General features: G+C 46.4%; 1 protein-coding gene across 5 annotated transcripts in view; it reads right to left on the reverse strand.

Annotated features, from left to right (window-relative positions):
- The window catches only part of adgrv1 (adhesion G protein-coupled receptor V1), an 892784-nt gene that overhangs the window by 856492 nt on the left and 14143 nt on the right, over positions 1 to 22149 (reverse strand). For all 5 annotated transcript variants that reach the window (XM_070885047.1, XM_070885038.1, XM_070885028.1 and 2 more), the window contains exon 2: positions 4104 to 4288. In XM_070885047.1, the coding sequence (XP_070741148.1) occupies positions 4104 to 4286 (183 nt within the window). In that variant the 5' untranslated portion in view covers positions 4287 to 4288. The remainder of the gene's footprint in view (positions 1 to 4103; positions 4289 to 22149) is intronic.

The following is a 22149-nucleotide window of genomic DNA, read 5'->3' on the forward strand; positions in this document are numbered from 1 at the left end:
ATAGGTTACAGGTTACAACTTCCCCGCAACGTTAGCTTGTTGTAATACACACCTGACTCCGCACGACGACGCATCACATGCTAGCACAAGTCTTTTACATGGGTTATATGTTGCAAGCAGCATGTTGGAGCATAAAATGTTTCTGGCTTTCTCAAAAGCAATTATTTGTTTTTTTTCTCCATACCCACTTCTCACCTTTATGCAATAACACATGTAGGGGCTCTAAGAGGATGCTTGACCCTGGTAGAAAATTACCAGGTAGCCATCAAACTCACATTGTCCTGCAAGTCGCCTTAGCTTGGCGACATAGCTCACCACTTCCTGACCTTCAGATCGCTGGTATGTGTAGAACCGATACCTCGCCATCAGCACGCTCTCCCTCGGGTTAAGATGCTCCCGAACCAGTGTACACAGCTCCTCAGACGACTTATCTGTGGGTTTCACCGGAGCCAGAAGATTCTTCATGAGGCTGTAGGTCTGTGCCCCACAGACTGTGAGGAGGACCGCTCTCCTTTTTGCAGCACTTCCTTCTCCGTCCAGCTCGTTGGCTAAAACGTACTGGTCTCGCCATTCAACATAGGCTTCCCAGTCCTCACCCTCCGAGAACTTCGCCAGGATACCCACAGTTTGCTGCATCTTTGCGTTGGATTCGTATACTCGTCGCCAGTTATTGTGTTCCTAACACAGATGAGACTGCACACAGGGAGGTTAAAGTAACAGTGATCTCAGTCTTTATTAAGACACTCCAAAGTGAGGAACAGGCCTTAGGGGCCAGCTTATATACAGTGCTCCCTTGCTGGGATCCCTTGGGACTTCAGAGATGCGCTACCTGGTGGCGGAACATGGGAGTGCATGCTTTACAGATACACAACAGTTTCAAAACTCGGTTGATCGTAATCTTGTAGTCTACACAAATCCTGACAGTGCCATCCCTCTTCAACACAGGAACAATGGGGCTGACCCATTCATTAAATTCGACCGATGATATGACCCCTTCATGCTGGAGTCTGTCCAATTCGATTTTGATCTTCTCCCTCATCATGTACAGAACTGCCCGAGCTTTATGATGGAAGGGTCTTACATCCGAGTCCATTAGCACCTGGGCTCCCGTGAAATTTCCAATACCTGGTTCAAACAGCGAGAGGAACTTGCTCAGCGCTTGAGCACATGGAGTATCATCCTACCACGACAACGCTTTGATATCATTCCAACTCCTTTTGATTTTTTCTAGCCAATTACTGCCAAACAGCATTGGACCATTGCCTGGAACAATCCATAATGGTAAATCATGAACCGCACCATCATACGACACCTTGACTACTGCACTGCTAATCACCGTTATGAGTTCTTTAGTGTACATACACAACGTGGCATTGACTGGACTCAGCTTAGGCCTCACAGCCTTAGTTTCCCACAGCTTGTTGAATGTCCTTTGGCTCATTATTGATTGACTCGCACCCATGTCCAATTCAATTGGTACCGGCACACCGTTAAGTTTCACATTAATCATTGTCAGTTGGCTCTGTTCGGAACGATTACAGTCCCATACACTTCCTCTTCTGGTATCTCGGATTGCATATCTGGATCCGCGCTATACTGGTACATCATCCTCCACGTGCTGTGTCGCAGCATGCTTGCATAGTTGCGGACACATGCGCTGGAGATGCCCCAGTCTCGAACAGCCTTTACAAATGTACTGTTTAAACCGACACTGACGAGGCCGATGATTGCCCCCACAACGCCAACACGGTGAAATCGGATTCATTCCCGTTGGCGGACTTTGGGCAACCACAGGTTTCGCATACGCAGTCAAGTAGGCCCTGCCATATGCAGCTCTGCCAAACGACGATACAATCTTATTTACAGTGCCTGCCGAGTTCCGATTTTTCGATGATATCTGCATTAAGTTTTTGTCCGTCATCATGCATGCCTGGGCAATCGAGATGGCCTTGCTCAAATCCAGCATCTCCGCCACCAGTAGCTTACGGAGGATCGCCTCATAGTTGATGCCGATTACAAAGTGGTCCTGCAGCATGTCTCCCAATGCGTTTTCGAACTTACACGGTCCAGCTAGATGTCTTAGGTCGGCAACGAATTCCGACACATCACGGCCCTCAGAACGAACGTGCGTGTAGAATCGATATTGTGAGATGATGATGCTTTCTTCTGGTTTGAGATGGTCACGTACCAGAGCACACAATTCCTCATAGTCCTTGACCGTTGGACTTGCAGGCGAGAGAAGATTCTTTATGAGTCCATAGATTTTCGGACCGCAAACCGTGAGGAAGACCGCTCTGCGCCTAACTGCGTCAGTGGGTTCCTCCATCTTGTTGGCCACGAAATACTGGTCCAGGTGAGCTACAAAATCTGCCCAGTCCTCTCCCTCCATGAATCTCTCCAGAATTCCAATTGTGCTCATTTTTGAATGCGAAGGTTCTTAAGTTACCTCGTCGCCAAATATTATGTATGTATTAACTCGATAGACTGAATACTGTAAACTAGCACAGGTACAAACCTGGCTCTGTTTTATTAGGGCCCAAAGTGATTACATTACATGATGGCTTGCCTTTTATACTTGGGTCGCACACTCATGCGTACAGCCCAATGACCTCCAACAGTGGCGCCGCCTGGTGGCTGGTAACCCCAAGCATACATACATGACACTATCCTTTTGTGTTTCATGAATAAGTACCCCCAGGTCCCGCTGTACATTACATACATAATATTTGGCGACGAGGTAACTTAAGAACCTTCGCATGCAAAAATGAGCACAATTGGAATTCTGGAGAGATTCGTGGAGGGAGAGGACTGGGCAGATTTTGTAGCTCGCCTGGACCAGTATTTCGTGGCCAACAAGATGGAGGAACCCACTGACGCAGTTAGGCACAGAGCGGTCTTTCTCACAGTTTGCGGTCCGAAAATCTATGGACTCATAATGAATCTTCTCTCGCCTGCAAGTCCAACGGTCAAGGACTATGAGGAATTGTGTGCTCTGGTACGTGACCATCTCAAACCAGAAAAAAGCATCATCATCTCACAATATCGATTCTACACGCACTTTGCAATCTTTCTCCATTTAAATAATAACTTGCTCTTTGATTTTTTTTCTGCCAAAGTACATGACCTCACACTTTCCAACATTATACTCCATCTGCCAAAATTTTTCCCACTCACCTAACCTGTCCTATGTCCTTTTGCAGATTTTGTGTATCCTCCTCACACATTGCTTTTCCTTCCATCCTTGTATCGTCAGCAAACTTGGCTACGTTATACTCGTTCCCTTCTTCGAAGTCGTTAATATATATTGTAAATAGTTGGGGTCCCAGCACTGATCCCTGCAGCACCCCACTAGTTACTGATTCTCTAGTTGGCAATGAACCATTTATCCCGACTCTCTGTTTTCTGTTAGTTAGCCAATCCTCTATCCATGCTAATATATTACCCCCAACCCCATGAACTTTTATCTTGTGCAGTAATCTTTTATGTGGCACCTTGTCAAATGCCTTCTGGAAGTCCAAATACACCACATCTACTGGTTCCCCTTTATCCACCCTGTTCGTTACATCCTCAAAGAATTCCAGCAAATTTGTTGAACATGACTTCCCCTTCATAAATCCATGCTGACTCTGCCCGACCAAATTTTGCTTTTCCAAATGTCCTGCTACTGCTTCTTTAATAATGGACTCCAACATTTTCCCAACCACATATGTTAGGTTAACTGGTCTTTAGTTTCCTGCTTTTTGTCTGCCTCCTTTTTTAAATAGGGGTGTTACATTGTACAAGATTGGTCCATTCTCTCTCACTGTAACTGATCACCCTGGAGAATATCGTTTAGAGAAACTACTTGTAATAAAATTAACTCTGTACTGCACTACTATAATCATATTAGGATTGAATATTCTTTTTAACAAACACTCTCTGGAAAGCTGAGTTTAAGGACTAAGTTTAGATTTTGCCTCAATGTTTCAAACATAATGTATGATAAGATCTCTCCTTCAAGTATTTACAATGTAAAACAATGCGTAAAATAGCATTAAATGTAGACTGAAAGCATAATAAGTAGCAGCATAGATAGGAGTGCCTAGACAATCGTTCTCCCTTACCAGTAAGAGTACTGTGACATTGGCTGGTGTTCCTGTCCTTTCGATAACCAGGCGTAAAACTGAGGTGCTTGTTTCATTCACCACAAACTTTGTTTGACCTGCAAACTTCACTTCTGTATCTCCAAATGCGAGAGTGACACAAAGACCCAAAATAAGCTCAGCCACCGAGAAAACAGCAGGCATTCCTATGAAGACAAATCAGAGACAGAACACTAGTTTAAACTAGGATCATTATTAGGATTACAGATAAAAATGTACAAACCTAAACCATATGGGTAATTGTTTTCAGAATCAAAGAAAGTCTTCCCCAAATCATTTTATACATATTTCAGATAAAAAGCTTTATTAGTTTTTAGTAACAGTCTTATTACAGGATAATTCTGGAGGCCAAACTCCTCTTCACTACTCATTTTCATCAGCTTTCTTCAGTCAACATCTCCAGGAATAATACCAGCTACTCCCTCAACCCTCTCCCAACCCAACTACCTCTCCTCAGCCTAACATTTGCCAATGTAGTCAATCTCTCCTTTTCCTCAGGAATTGACCTCCCCCTTCAAAACTGTTGGAGCCATCCTCCTTTGCTAAAGCCCCAGCTCCAACATCTCGGTCCTCTCCACCAGCCTATCTCTAACCTTCCTTTCCTCTCGAAGCTCCTTATCCAACTCTGTGCCCATATATCCCATCACACCCTACTGAAATCCCTTTGTCTGGATTTCCCTCACACACACTATCAACAACCTCCCCATTACCAATGAGTGGTTATAATCTCTGATCTCTGTGGATTTCAACGTGATTGGTCACACTATCCTCCTCTGCCACTTCTACTCATGGTTAACCTCTATAGAACGACTCTTTTGCCATTCCATTCCTACCCGCCCCAACATAGTCTGTACATTTACTCCAATTATTTTTCCTCCCACCCTACAAGGGCACCTCTGTAGTACCCAAAATCCCCTTCATTGTCCCTCTTATTATTAGTTACATGATACTCTCAGCAATATTATTTCTCAGCAGTAAACATCAGATAAGATTCTATGACACAAATACTTGCCTCGTAAACTTCATTCTACACTAAATTCCAGACCATCCAGAATTCTAATACTCATTCTATTTTGTACTACATCCTGCACAGTTTTTACCCAATCTTCACTGATTTTCATTGGTTCCCCATTCAAAATCCTTAGTTGCAAAGATAGGGTGACTTCACTCTACATTACCTGCATCCCAAAAGGTACCCTATGTTCTCAGAACTCTGGTCTACTGTGTGCCCCCAACACTTTGCCACAGTATCTGTGGCTGAGTCTTCAGTTACCATTTCCCAGTGCTTTAAAACTCTCTTTCACATCTAACTTCCCACCTTCAACACCTGTTATAATGCTAAGGTTACCTCCCATCACTTCTCTCCCACTTCTTGTTCAGTGTCCGACAATTCTGCATAAAAGTTACTTTGGATGTTTGTTATGTAAAAGTCAATATATGTGTAAATTGTTGCAATAGAACTTATTGTTCAATATTTTAGTTGTGCCTTCAACAAAATGCCTATTTCACAACTCAGAGCTTCAAAACTCTTTAGAACAAGGCTAGGAGTGGAAATGAAAAGTAATGATAATAAGAAATAACTTGGAGATAGTATGCATGTTACCACTCAGACTAAAAATGTAGGTATAACCAACTCTCATTTGTAAAGATACTGGCATGCCATAACTACTATATTATTCTGGCCCAAACACTGCTTCACACAGGAATCATATTATTAGTTCACAAACTACTGTGGGATGTTGCGCATGCAAAACATGGAAACATAGGAGGAATGTGCATAAACCATAAAAATACTATTGTGGTCCATTGGTCAGTCCCAGAAATATCATATCCCATAATATAGGTCATATCCCTCTGCCAATTTTTTCATCGGGTATGATCTGATTGCCATTACAGAGACGTGGCTGCAAGGTGACCAAGGATGTGAACTGAATATTCAGGGGTATTTGCCATTACATAAGAATAGGCAGAAAGGAAAAGAAGGTGGGGTAGCTCTGTTAATAAGGGATGAGATCAGTAGTGAGAAGTGATATTGGCTCAGAAGATCAAGATGTAGAATCAGTTTGGGTGGAGATAAGAAATAATAAGGGTAGGAAGTCACTGGTGGGAGTGGTCTACCGGCCCCCAAACAGTAGCCAAATTGTAGGGGTATAAATCAAGAAATAATGGAGGCTTGCAAGAAAGGTTCAGCAATGATCATGGGTGATTTTAATCTTCATATTGATTGGACAAATCAAATTGGCAAAGGTAGCTTGGAGGAAGAATTCATAGTGTATGCGGGATGGTTTCTTGGAACAATACGTTTTGTGGAACCAACCAGGGAGCAGGCTATTTTAGATCTTGTAATGTGTAACGAGTCTGGATTAATTATCTCAGTGAAGGATGCTCTGGGGAATCATAGAATGGTAGAATTTCAAATTCGGTTTGAGGGTGAGAAAGCTAGGTCTCAAACTAGTGTCCTGAACATAAATAAAGGTAATTTAAAAAAGGTATGAAGGCAGAGTTGGCTAAAGTAGACTGGGGAAATAGATTATAAAGAGTAAGATGGTAGATGAGCAGTGTCAAAAATTTAAGGAGATATTTCATAATTCTCAGCAAAAATATATTCCAGTGAGAAAGAAGGACTCGAAGAGAAGGATGAACCATCCTTGGCTCAATGCGGCGGCAGTCGGGAGCAGCGTCGGAGGTGCGTCGCTGAGTCGGGAGCAGCATCGAGGAGGTGCGTGGAGAGGCGTGAGTTCCGGGGTCGGCGAGAGGCGAGCCGGTGCAGCTACAGGGAGAAGGCAAAAAAGTAGAAAGAAACAGAAAGGTGACGTCACAGCCAAGGGGGTAAGTGATTGGCTGGTGATTGGTGAGTAGTTTTTCTTTTTTCTCTTCTCTAACAGTCAGTAACTTTTAACATTGTTGTTGCCAATTTAAGTGTATCTAAGGGTTAAGTCATGGCAGGGGAACTCGGTCACGTGATATGCTCCTCCTGCACCATGTGGGAACTCAGGGACGCTTCCGGTGTCCCTGACGACTACATCTGCGGGAAGTGTATCCGCCTCCAGCTCCTGACGGACCACGTTGTGGAATCGGAGCTGAGGGTGGATTCACTCTGGAGCATCCACGATGCTGAGAACGACGTGAGTAGCACGTGTAGCGAGTTGGTCTTACCGCAGGAGAAGGATCCACAGCCAGCTAGGGAATGGAAGACCAGCAGGAAAAGCAGTGCAAGGAAGGTAGTGCAGGGGTCCCCTGTGGTCATCCCACTGCAAAACAGATACACTGCTTTGAGTGCTGTTGAGGGGGATGGCTCATCAGGAGAGGGCAGCAGCAGCCAAGTTCATGGCACCGTGGCTGGCTCTGTTGCACAGGAGGGCAGGAAAAAGAGTGGGAGAGCGATAGTGATAGGGGATTCAATTGTGAGGGGAATAGATAGGCGTTTCTGCGGCCGCAACCGAGACTCCAGGATGGTATGTTGCCTCCCTGGTACAAGGGTCAAGGATGTCTCGGAGCGGGTGCAGGACATTCTAAAAAGGGAGGGAGAACAACCAGTTGTCGTGGTGCACATTGGTACCAACGACATAGGTAAAAAAAGGGATGAGGTCCTACGAAACGAATTTAAGGAGCTAGGAGCTAAATTAAAAAGTAGGACCTCAAAAGTAGTAATCTCGGGATTGCTACCAGTGCCACGTGCTAGTCAGAGTAGGAATCGCAGGATAGCGCAGATGAATACGTGGCTTGAGCAGTGGTGCAGCAGGGAGGGATTCAAATTCCTGGGGCATTGGAACCGGTTCTGGGGAAGGTGGGACCAGTACAAACCGGACGGTCTGCACCTGGGCAGGACCGAAACCAATGTCCTAGGGGGAGTGTTTGCTAGTGCTGTTGGCGAGGAGTTAAACTAATATGGCAGGGGGATGGGAACAAATGCAGGGAGACAGAGGGAAACAAAAAGGAGACAAAAGCAAAAGACAGAAAGGTGATGAGGAAAAGTGGAGGGCAGAGAAACCCAAGAAAAAGAACAAAAAGGGCCACTGTACAGCAAAATTCTAAAAGGACAAAGGGTGTTAAAAAAACAAGCCTGAAGGCTTTGTGTCTTAATGCAAGGAGTATTCGTAATAAGGTGGATGAATTAACTGTGCAAATAGATGTTAACAAATATGATGTGATTGGGATTACGGAGACGTGGCTCCAGGGTGACCAAGGCTGGGAACTCAACATCCAGGGGTATTCAACATTCAGGAAGGATAGAATAAAAGGAAAAGGAGGTGGGGTAGCATTGCTGGTTAAAGAGGAGATTAATGCAATAGTTAGGAAAGACATTAGCTTGGATGATGTGGAATCTATATGGGTAGAGCTGCAGAACACCAAAGGGCAAAAAACGTTAGTGGGAGTTATGTACAGACCTCCAAACAGTAGTCGTGATGTTGGGGAGGGCATCAAACAGGAAATTAGGGGTGCATGCAATAAAGGTGCAGCAGTTATAATGGGTGACTTTAATATGCACATAGATTGGGCTAACCAAACTGAAAGCAATACGGTGGAGGAGGATTTCCTGGAGTGCATAAGGGATGGTTTTCTAGACCAATATGTCGAGGAACCAACTAGGGGGGAGGCCATCTTAGACTGGGTGTTGTGTAATGAAAGAGGATTAATTAGCAATCTCGTTTGTGCGAGGCCCCTTGGGGAAGAGTGACCATAATATGGTGGAATTCGCATTAGGATGGAGAATGAAACAGTTAATTCAGAGACCATGGTCTAGAACTTAAAGAAGGCTAACTTTGAAGGTATGAGGCGTGAATTGGCTAGGATAGATTGACGAATGATACTTAAGGGGTTGACTGTGGATGGGCAATGGCAGACATTTAGAGACCGCATGGATGAACTACAACAATTGTACATTCCTGTCTGGCGTAAAAATAAAAAAGGGGAGGTGGCTCAACCGTGGCTATCAAGGGAAATCAGGGATAGTATTAAAGCCAAAGAAGTGGCATACAAATTGGCCAGAAATAGCAGTGAACCCGGGGACTGGGAGAAATTTAGAACTCAGCAGAGGAGGACAAAGGGTTTGATTAGGACAGGGAAAATGGAGTACGAGAAGAAGCTTGCAGGGAACATTAAGACGGATTGCAAAAGTTTCTATAGGTATGTAAAGAGAAAAAGGTTAGTAAAGACAAACATAGGTCCCCTGCAGTCAGAAACAGGGGAAGTCATAACGGGGAACAAAGAAATGGCAGACCAATTGAACAAGTACTTTTGTTCGGTATTCACTAAGGAGGACACAAACAACCTTCCGGATATAAAAGGGGTCAGAGGGTCTAGTAAGGAGGAGGAACTGAGGGAAATCTTTATTAGTCGGGAAATTGTGTTGGGGAAATTGATGGGATTGAAGGCCGATAAATCCCCAGGGCCTGATGGACTGCATCCCAGAGTACTTAAGGAGGTGGCCTTGGAAATAGCGGATGCATTGACAGTCATTTTCCAACATTCCATTGACTCTGGATCAGTTCCTATCGAGTGGAGGGTAGCCAATATAACCCCACTTTTTAAAAAAGGAGGGAAGAGAGAAAACAGGAAATTATAGACCGGTCACCCTGACCTCAGTAGTGGGTAAAATGATGGAATCAATTATTAAGGATGTCATAGCAGCGCATTTGGAAACAGGTGACATGATTGGTCCAAGTCAGCATGGATTTGTGAAAGGGAAATCATGCTTGACAAATCTTCTGGAATTTTTTGAGGATGTTTCCAGTAGAGTGGATAAGGGAGAACCAGTTGATGTGGTATATTTGGACTTTCAGAAGGCTTTCGACAAGGTCCCACACAAGAGATTAATGTGCAAAGTTAAAGCACATGGGATTGGGGGTAGTGTGCTGACGTGGATTGAGAACTGGTTGTCAGACAGGAAGCAAAGAGTTGGAGTAAATGGGTACTTTTCAGAATGGCAGGCAGTGACTAGTGGGGTACCGCAAGGTTCTGTGCTGGGGCCCCAGCTGTTTACACTGTACATTAATGATTTAGACGAGGGGATTAAATGTAGTATCTCCAAATTTGCGGATGACACTAAGTTGGGTGGCAGTGTGAGCTGCGAGGAGGTTGCAGAGCGACTTGGATAGGTTAGGTGAGTGGGCAAATGCATGGCAGATGAAGTATAATGTGGATAAATGTGAGGTTATCCACTTTGGTGGTAAAAACAGAGACAGACTATTATCTGAATGGTGACAGATTAGGAAAAGGGGAGGTGCAACGAGACCTGGGTGTCATGGTACATCAGTCATTGGAGGTTGGCATGCAGGTACAGCAGGCAGTTAAGAAAGCAAATGGCATGTTGGCCTTCATAGCGAGGGGATTTGAGTACAGGGGCAGGGAGGTGTTGCTACAGTTGTACAGGGCCTTGGTGAGGCCACACCTGGAGTATTGTGTACAGTTTTGGTCTCCTAACTTGAGGAAGGACATTCTTGCTATTGAGGGAGTGCAGCGAAGGTTCACCAGACTGATTCCCGGGATGGTGGGACTGACCTATCAAGAAAGACTGGATCAACTGGGCTTGTATTCACTGGAGTTCAGAAGAATGTGAGGGACCTCATAGAAACGTTTAAAATTCTGACGGGTTTAGACAGGTTAGATGCAGGAAGAATGTTTCCAATGTTGGGGAAGTCCAGAACCAGGGGTCACAGTCTCAGGATAAGGGGTAAGCCATTTAGGACAGAGATGAGGAGAAACTTCTTCACCCAGTAAGTGGTGAACCTGTGGAATTCTCTACCACAGAAAGTTGTTGAGGCCAATTCACTAAATATATTCAAAAGGGAGTTAGATGAAGTCCTTACTACTCGGGGGATCAAGGGGTATGGCGAGAAAGCAGGAAGGGGGTACTGAAGTTGCATGTTCAGCCATGAACTCATTGAATGGCGGTGCAGGCTACACGGGCTAAATGGCCTACTCCTGCACCTATTTTCTATGTTTCTATGTTTCTATTAAAGGATGGTATCAAATTGAAAACAAAGGCATACAATGTGCAAAGAACAGTGGAAGGCCAGAGGATTGGGAAATTTTTAGAAACCAGCAAAGAATGACTAAAAAAAATGCGAAGATAGCTTATGAGAATAAACTAGTAAGAAATATAAAAACAGATTGCAAGAGCTTCTACAGGTATATAAAAAGGAAGTGAGTAGGTAAATTAAACGTTGGTCCCTTAGAGGATGAGACTGGGGAATTAATAATGGGAAACAGAGAAATGGCAGAGACTTTGAACAAATATTTTGTATCGGTCTTCACAGTAGAAAACACTAAAAGCAACCCAATAATGGATAATCATGGGGCTATAGAGAGGGAGGGACTAAAAACAATCAATACCACTAAAAAGTATTCAGTAAACTAATGGGACTGAAGGTGGACCAGTCCCCTGGACCTGATGGCCTGCATCCTAGGGTTTTAAAAAAGAGGTGGCTGTAGAGATAGTAGATGCATTGGTTGTAATTTACCCAAATTCCCAGGATTCTGGAGAGGTCCCAGCGGACTGGAAAACCGCAAATGTAACACTCCTATTTTTAAAAAAATGTTTTTTAATGTTTTATTTGTTGCCAATCTTTCCAATTCTTTGTCAGATCACATACGCCAGAGATCACCTTGGGCCCATTCAAGGATCACTCTGCGCCAATGCTCTTAGCCAAAAGGCCTAGAGCCAAAGCACCGTTCCTGGAAGTACTGCAATACCAGGTTCGTGCCATGGAGGTGGATGGGTCAAGCCCCCCATCCACCTCCTATTTCTTACACTCCTATTTATGAAAGGAGCAAGACAGAAAGCAGGAAACTATAGACCAGTTCGCCTAACATCGGTCATTGGGAAAATGCTGGAGTCCATCATTAAGGATGTACTGGTAGGAGATTTAGAAAATCATAATGCAGTCAAGCAGAGTCAGACTGGTTTAATGAAAGGGAAATTAAGTTTGACAAATTTGCTGGAGTTTTTTTGAGGATGTAATGAGCAGGGTGGATAAAGGGAAACCAGTAGATGTCATGTATTTGAATTACCAGAAAGCATTCAATAAGGTGCCACATAAAAGATTACTGGACAAGAACTCATGGGGTTGGGGGTAATATATTAGCATGGATAGAGGATTGGCTAACTAACAGAAAGCACAGTCAGGATAAATGGGTCATTTTCAAGTTGGCAAACCGTAACTAGTGGGGTGCCGCAGGGATCTGTGCTGGGACCTCAACTATTTACAATCTATGTTAATGACTTGGATGAAGGCACTGAGTGTAATGTAGCCAAATTTGCTGATAATACAGAGATAGGTGGGAAAGCAAATTGTGAGGAGGATGCAAAGAATCTACAAAGGAATATAGATAGGCTAAGTAAGTGGACAAAAATTTGGCAGATGGAGTATAATGTGGGAAAATATGATCTTATCCACTTTGGCAGAAAAATAAAAAAGCAAATTATTATTTAAATGGGGAGAGATTAGAAATTTGGTGGTACAGAGGGAGCTGGGGGTCCTTGTACATGAAACACAAAATGTTAGCATGCAGCGACAGCAAGTAATTAGGAAGGCAAATGGAATGTTGGCCTTTATAGTAAGGGGGATGGAGTATAAAAGTAGGGAAGTTCTGCTAGAACAGGTTGGTAAGACCACACCTGAAGTACTGCATACAGTTTTGGTCTCCTTATTTGAAGAAGGATATACTTGCACTGGAGGCCGTTGAGAGAAGATTCACGAAGTTGATTTATGAGATGAAGGGCTGTCATATGAAGAAAGGTTGAGCAGGTTGGGCCTATATACATTGGAGTTTAGAAGTTTGAGCGGTGATCTTATTGAAATGTGTAAGATTCTGTGGGGGCTTGACAGGATAGATGCAGAGAGGATGTTTTGCCTCGTGGGGGAATTTAGAATTAGGAGGCATAGTTTCAGAATAAGGGATTACCCATTTAAAATGGAAACGAGGAGGAATTTCTTCTCTCAGAGGGTCATGAACCTTTGGAACTCTCTACCTCAGAGAGCTGGAGAGCTTTGGGCTCAATTTTCCCCAAGCCCGCTTTCTGGCGTATTGCCAGAGTTGCATCCGTTTTTCTAGGCCAGAAATGCGCTAGAAATATTTTGTCAAAGTTTCCCCGATCTATAATTCGAATTTGACGGCGCACAGCATGTCCAGTCACCTCAGGGGGTAGAGCCTGCTGTCTGTGCCGTAAAACAAAGCCGCACCTTCTGCGCATGTATGGAAAAATCAATTACGTTTTTGACGCTGTTCCAATGGACGTGCATGCTCAGTACAGCTCGGATTTGGCAATCGGCCATTTTTAAAGAGCCAGTTGTGTGTGTGACGAGTGCTGTGTGAGAGCATTGGAAAAATCGCAGCTCCAGCAATACAAGATGTAACGCAGTGTAAGAACCAAGAATTTCTTACTGGAAGAAGTGGAGGCACTAGTTACTGTGATTGAGAACAGATGGCAGGAGCTGGACACCAGCAGAGGTCACATAAAAGTTCCACCCAAAGAAATGAAGACACGTTGGAACCAATTTGCAGAAGATTACTGAGCTATGGTGACCCCCATGAGATCTGGAGGCCAGTGTAAAAAGAAATGGCAGGACCTTTGTCAAGTAGTTAGTATAAATAATATTTTCATTTATTCAATGCAATTGTAAATGTGACCAGTTGTATATGTCCCACCCAGCAGAAAGACACCCTCTCTAAAAAGTTGCATTTTCATCTTTGCAGAGGAAGGTGGCACATAATAAAAGGGAAAGAACTCGAACAGGAGGAGGCCTGGCAAATCTACACCCACTGACACCCTTGGAAGAGAGGGTCGCTGCTTTGATGGGTCCTGCCTGGAAAAAAGCAATCAGTACTGCAGAAGCTGGAACTCGAGTGGGAGGGTAAGTCCTGAAAATTCATCATGGCCCTTCAAATCAGCCTGCTGCCTGGCCTGCAATGTGTGAGCCTACTTGTATAAGAAGGAGACTTGTTTACTTGATGTACTATCAATAAAGTTCACACTGTGTACATACATGCTGGCACCACTAGAGGGTGCAACTGGTGGAGACTGGGGGTTTCCTGCCCTGGTGGCAGGGCCTTGTATAAAAGGCTGCACACCATGCTTGCACGGCATTCTGGAGTTTGGAATAAAGGACCAAGGTCACAACAGTTCAAGTACAACACATTGCCTTGTGGAGTCATTCATAAGTACACTATAGACATAACAACTGGCGACGAGAATAAAGACTTCCAAGCGATCATGGCCTCCTTTGGCACATTAAAGACTTTGCAGAGGGTGATAATTGGGATGCCTTCACGGAAAGGCACAAGCAATATTTTGTGGCAAACGACATGGCAGGGGAGACGGACACATTGGCGGAGAAGCGCAAGGCTATACTGCTGACCAGTTGTGGGCCCGAGGTCTACTGCCTCGTCAGGGACTTGCTGGCACCCACGAAGGCCAAGGATAAGACATATGATGAGCTGACTGAACGAATTCGCAACCAAAGGAGAGCTTGCTCACAGCCAGGGACAGATTCTACATGCACCGCAGAGCTGAGGGCCAGGATGTTACATTCATAATAAAGGATGAGGCTGAGTACTGTGTGTAATGAGCAAGTGTGACCTTAGCTCCTTTAATAAGATTCCAGAGTGCAGGTACCTCGTGGGTGGCCTGCTTATATACTGTGCTCCCAAGGGATGCTGGGATCCTTTGGGACTCCAATAGGTGGGCCCGCTGGTGGTCAGGTGTAACGCAGGTTATAAAGGGTTAAATACATAACGTCACTCCCCCGTGAAGTCAACAATACACTTATTTACAAGGTGAGATGATCTGGGGCTTTACGCTCCCTTGTCGATCATCTCGGTACAAATGCAGATGTGGGTGGGTTGGTTAGTTCTTCACTGGGCTGTTGGGCAGCCGGCCTTGCCGGGCTGCTGGGGATGATGAGTTCGGTTTCGTGGTCAACCATGATGTCAGTTGCCACTTGTGTGTGTGTTGGAAGGTCAAAGTTGGTGGTGTCCTCTTCGGGTTGTTCGTAGCTGTTGGTGAACCGCAATTTAATTTGATCCAAATGTTTTCTGTGCGTTTGTCCATTGGTCAGTTTGACCTGAAACACCGTACTCCCCTCTTTGGCTGTGACCGTGCCAGCAAGCCATTAGGGACCATGTCCATAATTGAGCAAAAACACAGGATCATTGATCTAAATATCATGTGAAAATTTGCGCGGTCATGATACATACTTTGTTGATGCCGCTTGCCCTCCACGTGATCATGGAAATCAGGGTGGACAAGAGAGAGCCTTGTTTTAAGCGCCCATTTCATGAGCAGCTCAGCTGGGGAAACTCCGGTGAGCGAGTGGGGTCTGGTGCGGTAGTTGAGCAGCACTCGGGACAACCGGGTCTGCAGGCAGCCTTCCGACACACGTTTCAAGCTTTGCTTAATGGTCTGAACTGCCCATTCAGCCTGGCCATTGGATACGGGCTTGAACGGGGCAGATGTGACATGTTTGATCCCGTTGCGGGTCATGAATTCCTTGAATTCAGCACTGGTGAAGCACGGCCCATTGTCGCTGAAAAGGACATCAGGCAAGCCGTGCGTGGCAAACATGGCTCGTAGGCTTTCAATGGTGGCCATGGACGTGCTTACAGACATTATTGCACATTCAATCCATTTTGAGTAAGCGTCCACGACAACCAAAAACATTTTGCCTAGGAATGGGCCGGCATAGAGCAAGTGTTGCACTGGTGCACGCATGACTAAATCTGAGTCGATGGCGGGCCACCACACATGGGATCTGGCTATGGCTTTCATCATTACAATGCCTGGGTGGGCACTGTGCGGTTCACATATGAATGTGTCTCTGCCTTTCTTCGGCAAGACCACGCGGTTGCCCCACAATAGACAATCCACCTGCAGGGACAACTCGTCTTTGCGTCTGTGGAACGACTTAATCGCTTCCTGCATCTCCACTGGGCCACCGGACCAGCTCCCATGGAGGACACAGTTTTTTACCAAGGACAATAAAGGATCCTGGCTGGTCCAGGTCCTGATCTGGCGTGCCGTAATGGGGGACTTATTGTTCTCAAATGCCTCCATGACCATGAGCAAGTCCGCTGGCTGTGCCATTTCCACTCCGGTGGTGGGCAATGACAGCCGACTGAGAGTATCTGCGCAGTTCTCTGTGCCCGGTCTGTGGTGGATTACATAGTTGTATGCCGACAGCGTGAGCGCCCACCTTTGGATGTGGGCAGAGGCATTGGTATTAATCCTTTTGCTCTCAGAGAACAGCGACATGAGCGGCTTGTGGTCAGTTTCAAGCTCAAACTTGAGGCCAAATAAGTACTGGTGCATTTTTTTTACCCCGTAAACGCACACCAGAGCCTCTTTTTCAATCTTGCTGTAGGCCCTTTCGGCCTTGGACAAACTCCTGGACGCATAAGCGACCGGTTGCAAAATCCCCGATTCGTTAGCCTGTTGTAACCCACACCCGACCCTGTATGACGACACATCGCAAGCTAGCACTAATCGTTTACATGGGTTATACAGGACAAGCAGTTTGTTTGAACACAACAGATTTCTGGCTTTCTTAAAGGCAGCCTCTTGTGAATTCTCCCATACCTAGTCGTCTCCCTTGCACAGTAGCGCATGTAGGGTTTCTAACAGGGTGCTTAACCCAGGTAGGAAATTACCAAAATAGTTAAGGAGTCCCAGGAACGACCGCAGCTCCGTCACATTCTGTGGTTGCGGTGCGTTCTTGATGAGCTCCATCTTGGCATCGGTGGGTCTGATGCCATCTGCTGCGATCCTCCTTCCGAAGAATTCGACGTCCAGTGCCAGGAAAACACACTTCGAGCGTTTCAACCCGAGCCCCACATGATCCAACCGAGTAAGGACCTCCTCCAGATTCTTCAAGTGCTCCACGGTGTCCTGACCTGTAATCAATATGTCGTCCTGGAAGACCACTGTACAAGAAACTGACTTTAGCAGGCTCTCCATGTTCTGCTGGAAGATTGCCGTGGCTGACCGAATCCCGAATGGGCACTGGTTGTAGATAATCAGACCTTTGTGTGTGTTGATGCAGGTGAGGCCTTTCGAAGATTCCTCCAGCTCCTGCGTCATGTAGGCCGAGGTCAGGTCCAGCTTGGTGAACGTCTTCCCTCCAGCCAGGGTCGCAAATAGATCGTCTGCCTTGGGTAGCGGGTACTGGTCCTGCAGTGAAAAACGGTTAATCGTTACTTTATGGTCCCCATAAATTCTAACCGTGCTGTCTTCCTTGAGTACCGGGACAATCAGACTAGCCACTCATTGAATTCCACCGGCGTGATGATGCCTTCTCGCTGCAGCCTGTCCAGCTCAATTTCCACTTTTTCACGCATCATGTACGGTACCGCCCGAGCCTTTGGTGGATGGGTCGTGTACCGGGAACCAAATGGATCTGCATTTTCGCCCCCGAGAAGCTTCTAATGCCTGGCTCAAAAAACGATGGGAACTTGCTCAGAACCTGGGTACATGAGGCGTCGTCGACGGACAAAAGCGCTCGGATGTCGTCCCAGTTCCAGCGGATTTTTCCCAGCCAGCTTCTGCCAAACAACGTGTGGCCATCCTGTTACATTCCACAGCGGAATTTCGAGTACTGTTCCATCCTAGGAGACTTTGACTTCCGCCAATTACAGGGATTAGTTCCTTGATGTAAGTCCTTAGTTTGGTGTGAATGGGGCTGAGCTTGGGCCTGTGAGCCTTATTTCCCCACAGCCTGTCGAAGGCCTTTTTACTCATTATGGACTGACTTACCACCGTGTCCAGCTCCATAGATACTGAATGCCGTTCAGTTCAACGTTCAACATTATTGGTGGGCATTTTGTCGTGAACGTGTGTACCCATACACTTCTGCCTCCTCAGTACGAGTCTCCAATTCAGCCTGATCCACTGTAGATCAATCTTCCTCTGCAACGTGGTGGTTTGCAGGGTTTGCAGCTCGCCTGCACATTCGCTGGAGGTGTCCCATTGTTCGGCAGCCATTGCACACATAGTGCTTAAAGTGGCATTGAAGGGGCCGATGATCACCTCCGCAGCGCCAACAGGGTGTTAACTGTCTCGCATTAACAGTTGATGGTGGACTCTGGGTCAATTGAAGTCGGACCACAGCAGCCGGCATGTATGTCCTGTCATGTACATTTCTGCTCAAAACGAACATTACCTTATGCACAGTACTAGCCGAAACTTTTGTTCTGCGAAATCCGCTTGGTGTTGTCGCTGGTGGACATAAATGCCTGGGCTATCGTTATGGCTTTACTTAGATTCGGAGTTTCTACAGTCAACAGTTTGCGAAGGATTGTCCAATGTCCAATGCCCAGTACAAAAAAAGTATCTGAGCATTTGTTCTAGGAATCCCTCAAACTCACAATGTCCTGCGAGACGCCTTAGTTCAGCGACGTAGCTCGCCACTTCCTGGCCCTCCGTTCGTTGACACATGTCGAACCAATATCTCACCATCAAAATGCTTTCCTTAGGATTTAGGTGCTCCCGGACCAAAGTACACAATTCTTCATAGGATTTCTCTGTTGGTTTTGCCAGGGTCAGGCGATTCTTCATGAGGCCATAGGTTGTTGCCCCACAGACAATTAGGAGGATCGCCCTTCGTTTGTTGGTTCTCGTCCCCTTCCACCTCGTTGGCCATGAAGTATTGGCCGAGTCTCTCCACGAAGGCCTCCCAATCGTCCTCTTCTGAGAACTTCTCCAGGATGCCGACTGTTCTTTGCATTTTTGCACGGTTGTTCGTTACCTCGTTGCCAATTGTTACATTCATAATAAAGGGTGAGGCTGAGTACTGTGTGTAATGAGCAAATGTGACCTTAGCTCCTTTAATAAGATTCCAAAGTGTAGATACCTCGTGGGTGGCCTGCTTATATACTGTGCTTCCAAGGGATGCTGGAATCCCTTGGGACTCCAACAGGTGGGCCCTCTGGTGGTGAGGTGTAATGCAGGTTACAAAGGGTTAAATACATAACACAAGAGATTGCAAAATATGCTGCTGACCTCAGGAGACTTGCAGCACCGTGTGATTTTGGCACGCACCTCAACGAAGCATTGCGAGACATCTTCGTTGTAGCAGTAGGCCATGAGGGCCTCCTTCACAAGCTACTATCTGCCGACACCACAGTCAACCTGCAGAAAGCCATCGGCATCAGTCAGGCATTCATGACCTCGACCTGCAGCACCAAGCAAATCATTCAGACTGTAAGCAAATCATTCAGCCGGCAAGTACTGTACACAGAATGGTGCCTTTCACAGGCAAAACTGTAGAACATGGCTCTGCCCAGGGCCATGCAGAACTCAGAGTCCGCCAAGGGGTGCTAATTGAGTAGCACCATGCTGGCGTTGCGGAGGAAACCATAGGGCTCACCAGTGTTGGTTTGCGGAGTATGTATGCAAAGCCTGTGACACGAAGGGCCACCTCCAGCGGATGTGTAAAAGAAATATGACTCACCGTCTAGCAGAGTCGTCGGTAAATGACTTTGAATCCAGCGGGGAGTATGATGATTTGGCTAGAGAGGCAGCTCAGCCCCAAGAAGAAGTGTATGGCGTGTATACCTGCACCACCGATTGTCCTCCAGTGAAGATGGAAGTCGATATAAACAATGTTCCAGTCTTCATGGAAATGGACACGGGAGCGAGCCAGTCAGTGATGAGCCAGGATGCCTTTGAGAGTTTGGGGAACGAAAAACAACCCGAGCTGGTTCCAGTGCAGGAAAGGTTGCGCACCTACACCAAGGGGCTGATCCCAGTCCTTGGTAGTGCGGATGTAAGTGTAATCCATAATGGTGTGATGCATAAGTTACCTCTGTGGATTGTTGCAGGTGATGGCCCAATGCTACTCGGAAGAAGGTGGATGGGGAAGATCCAGTGGAAATGGGAAGACCTCTTCACTCTAGTAATCGATGTCCCCCGTGCTCAGAGGCAGAGCAAAACCTCACCTTCGCTTGGGTCAGGCACCAGAAAACAGAACAGCGCAGCACTTGAGGCACAGACCGTCCATCACGACTGCGTGGCAATGATCTGACCAGAACGATCTAAAAATACCTTCCCGGCTCCAGTGGCAGGACTACTGGGGAGGAAGATCGAATTCACAGGTACCCTTCCAGCGTTTGTGGCAGAATCGCGGGAGGGAAGGATCAAAGCAGTCGACCTCGAGGACCGAGGAGCAGCGTGGCTGAAAAGAAAGATGGCCGCGGCAACATCACGAGGTGCAACGCTGAGGGACCAACACGTGGCGTCCAACAAAGGATCTGATTGGGGTAAAGCCAGCAGGGTTCTCTGAAAGGAGACATGCAAACAACTGAACTTCAAGAGGCATTGTATATGCATGGCAATCAATGTAATGATTGTGAACAAAATGTTGTTGCAAGATGTCGGTACCAGTCCCAATGCAAAGAACCAAATGTTGTTGCAAGATATCGGGAATAGTGTCCCCGAGAGCAGCAAGCAAGTGAATTCAGGAGGGTAAAGTCGCGGAGACAGATACCCTGCCCCAGGTCTATCCCACTCCGCAGGCACCTGATGGCACTATTCACCACGGACCTGGAAACAAAAACGACCCCAATACGCGCAGTCGGCCGCCGTTGCCCACCACCCGGTGGAGACGGCCCAGCCCCCAGACCCAGTCACTACCTCGGCCATGTCCTGGAGCGAAAGGTCAGGACCAACCAGTTCCCCAAATGGGACCTGGAACAGCCAGGTTCCCAACACCGTGAGAGAGCAGGCAGAAGACTCTGCAGCCCTCAAAAAGAGGCCACACACATCTGTGGCTCTGCCCACCACTAGGCAATGGCAAAGGCCCTGAGTCCTGGCTCGGTGAGTGAACCAAGGCCATCCTGCTTGCAGGGGGTGTAGCGCCGCCATCAGACAACTAGGACCCTGTCCAGTTGCTCTGGAATCAGTGTCCTCGCATACCAGTACTGCTACTTCAGTACTGACCATGACTAAACCATGAATGCAATCTACCCAATCCTGGCACACGACCGTAAAATGTAACAAATGTAAGTCACGGAACCTAGGTATCACAAACTGAAAAAAAAAATTTTTTCTTCCTTTCTTTATAATTAAATTAACATACAGGTTCAGACACAGTGCAAGGGCCAGCTGCATGATCTCGCTGTGGGGGGGGGCAGCGGTGAAATGGATGTATGTATCCATGGACACACACATGGATCACACCCAGAACCTACTGGAACCTCCACTGCATCACTGAACCATCCAATCTGATAACCACGACCCAAGGTTGTAGCAAAAGGACTTTGGGGTTAACAGGGAGAGGGCCAAGCCAAAGCACAGCCAAGGTGCAAGGGCTATTGGCACTTAAGTCTGGGGAGAGCTAAGCCAGAGCACATAGTGCAAAGGTAATTGGCACAAAGGACTTGGGGGAGAGTGATGTTGTATATACTGACTATGGATCTATTCTATGTGTAGTCACTGTGAGATTGTATTAGATGGAGACTTGCTTACCTGATGTACTATCAATAAAGTTCACACCGTGTACATATATGCTGGCACCACTAGAGGGTGCAACTGGTGGAGACCGGGGGTTCCCTGCCCTGGTGGCAGGGCCCTGTATGAAAGGCTGCACACCATGCTTGCACAGCAATTTGGAGTTTGGAATAAAGGACCGAGGTCACCACAGTTCAAGTACAACACATTGCCTCGTGGAGTCATTCATAAGTACACTATAGACATGACACTACTCATGCACCCACCCTGCCCCCTCCTGTGCTGCTGAGCATTTGACTGTTCTGTTATCTTTTGCAGAACTTGAGGCCAACCCTGACAATGCAGAAGATTCAGACGAGGATGAGCCTGAAGAGGAGAACATCTTCCAATCCAACCTGCCACACCAAGAACATGGGAGTGAGGGAGAGGGGGAGGGATGGAGCTGGATGAAGCTCCCACTGTTGTACTGACTTTGGAGAAGGTGCCGTTCATGGAGGTGACAGCCCCTTCCGTGACGAGTGGTTTGAGTGTTGGTGGGACATTCCATGGTTTCACACCTTCCGA

The sequence above is a fragment of the Pristiophorus japonicus genome, chromosome 1, assembly GCF_044704955.1.
Source record: "Pristiophorus japonicus isolate sPriJap1 chromosome 1, sPriJap1.hap1, whole genome shotgun sequence".
Lineage (NCBI taxonomy): Eukaryota > Metazoa > Chordata > Chondrichthyes > Pristiophoridae > Pristiophorus > Pristiophorus japonicus.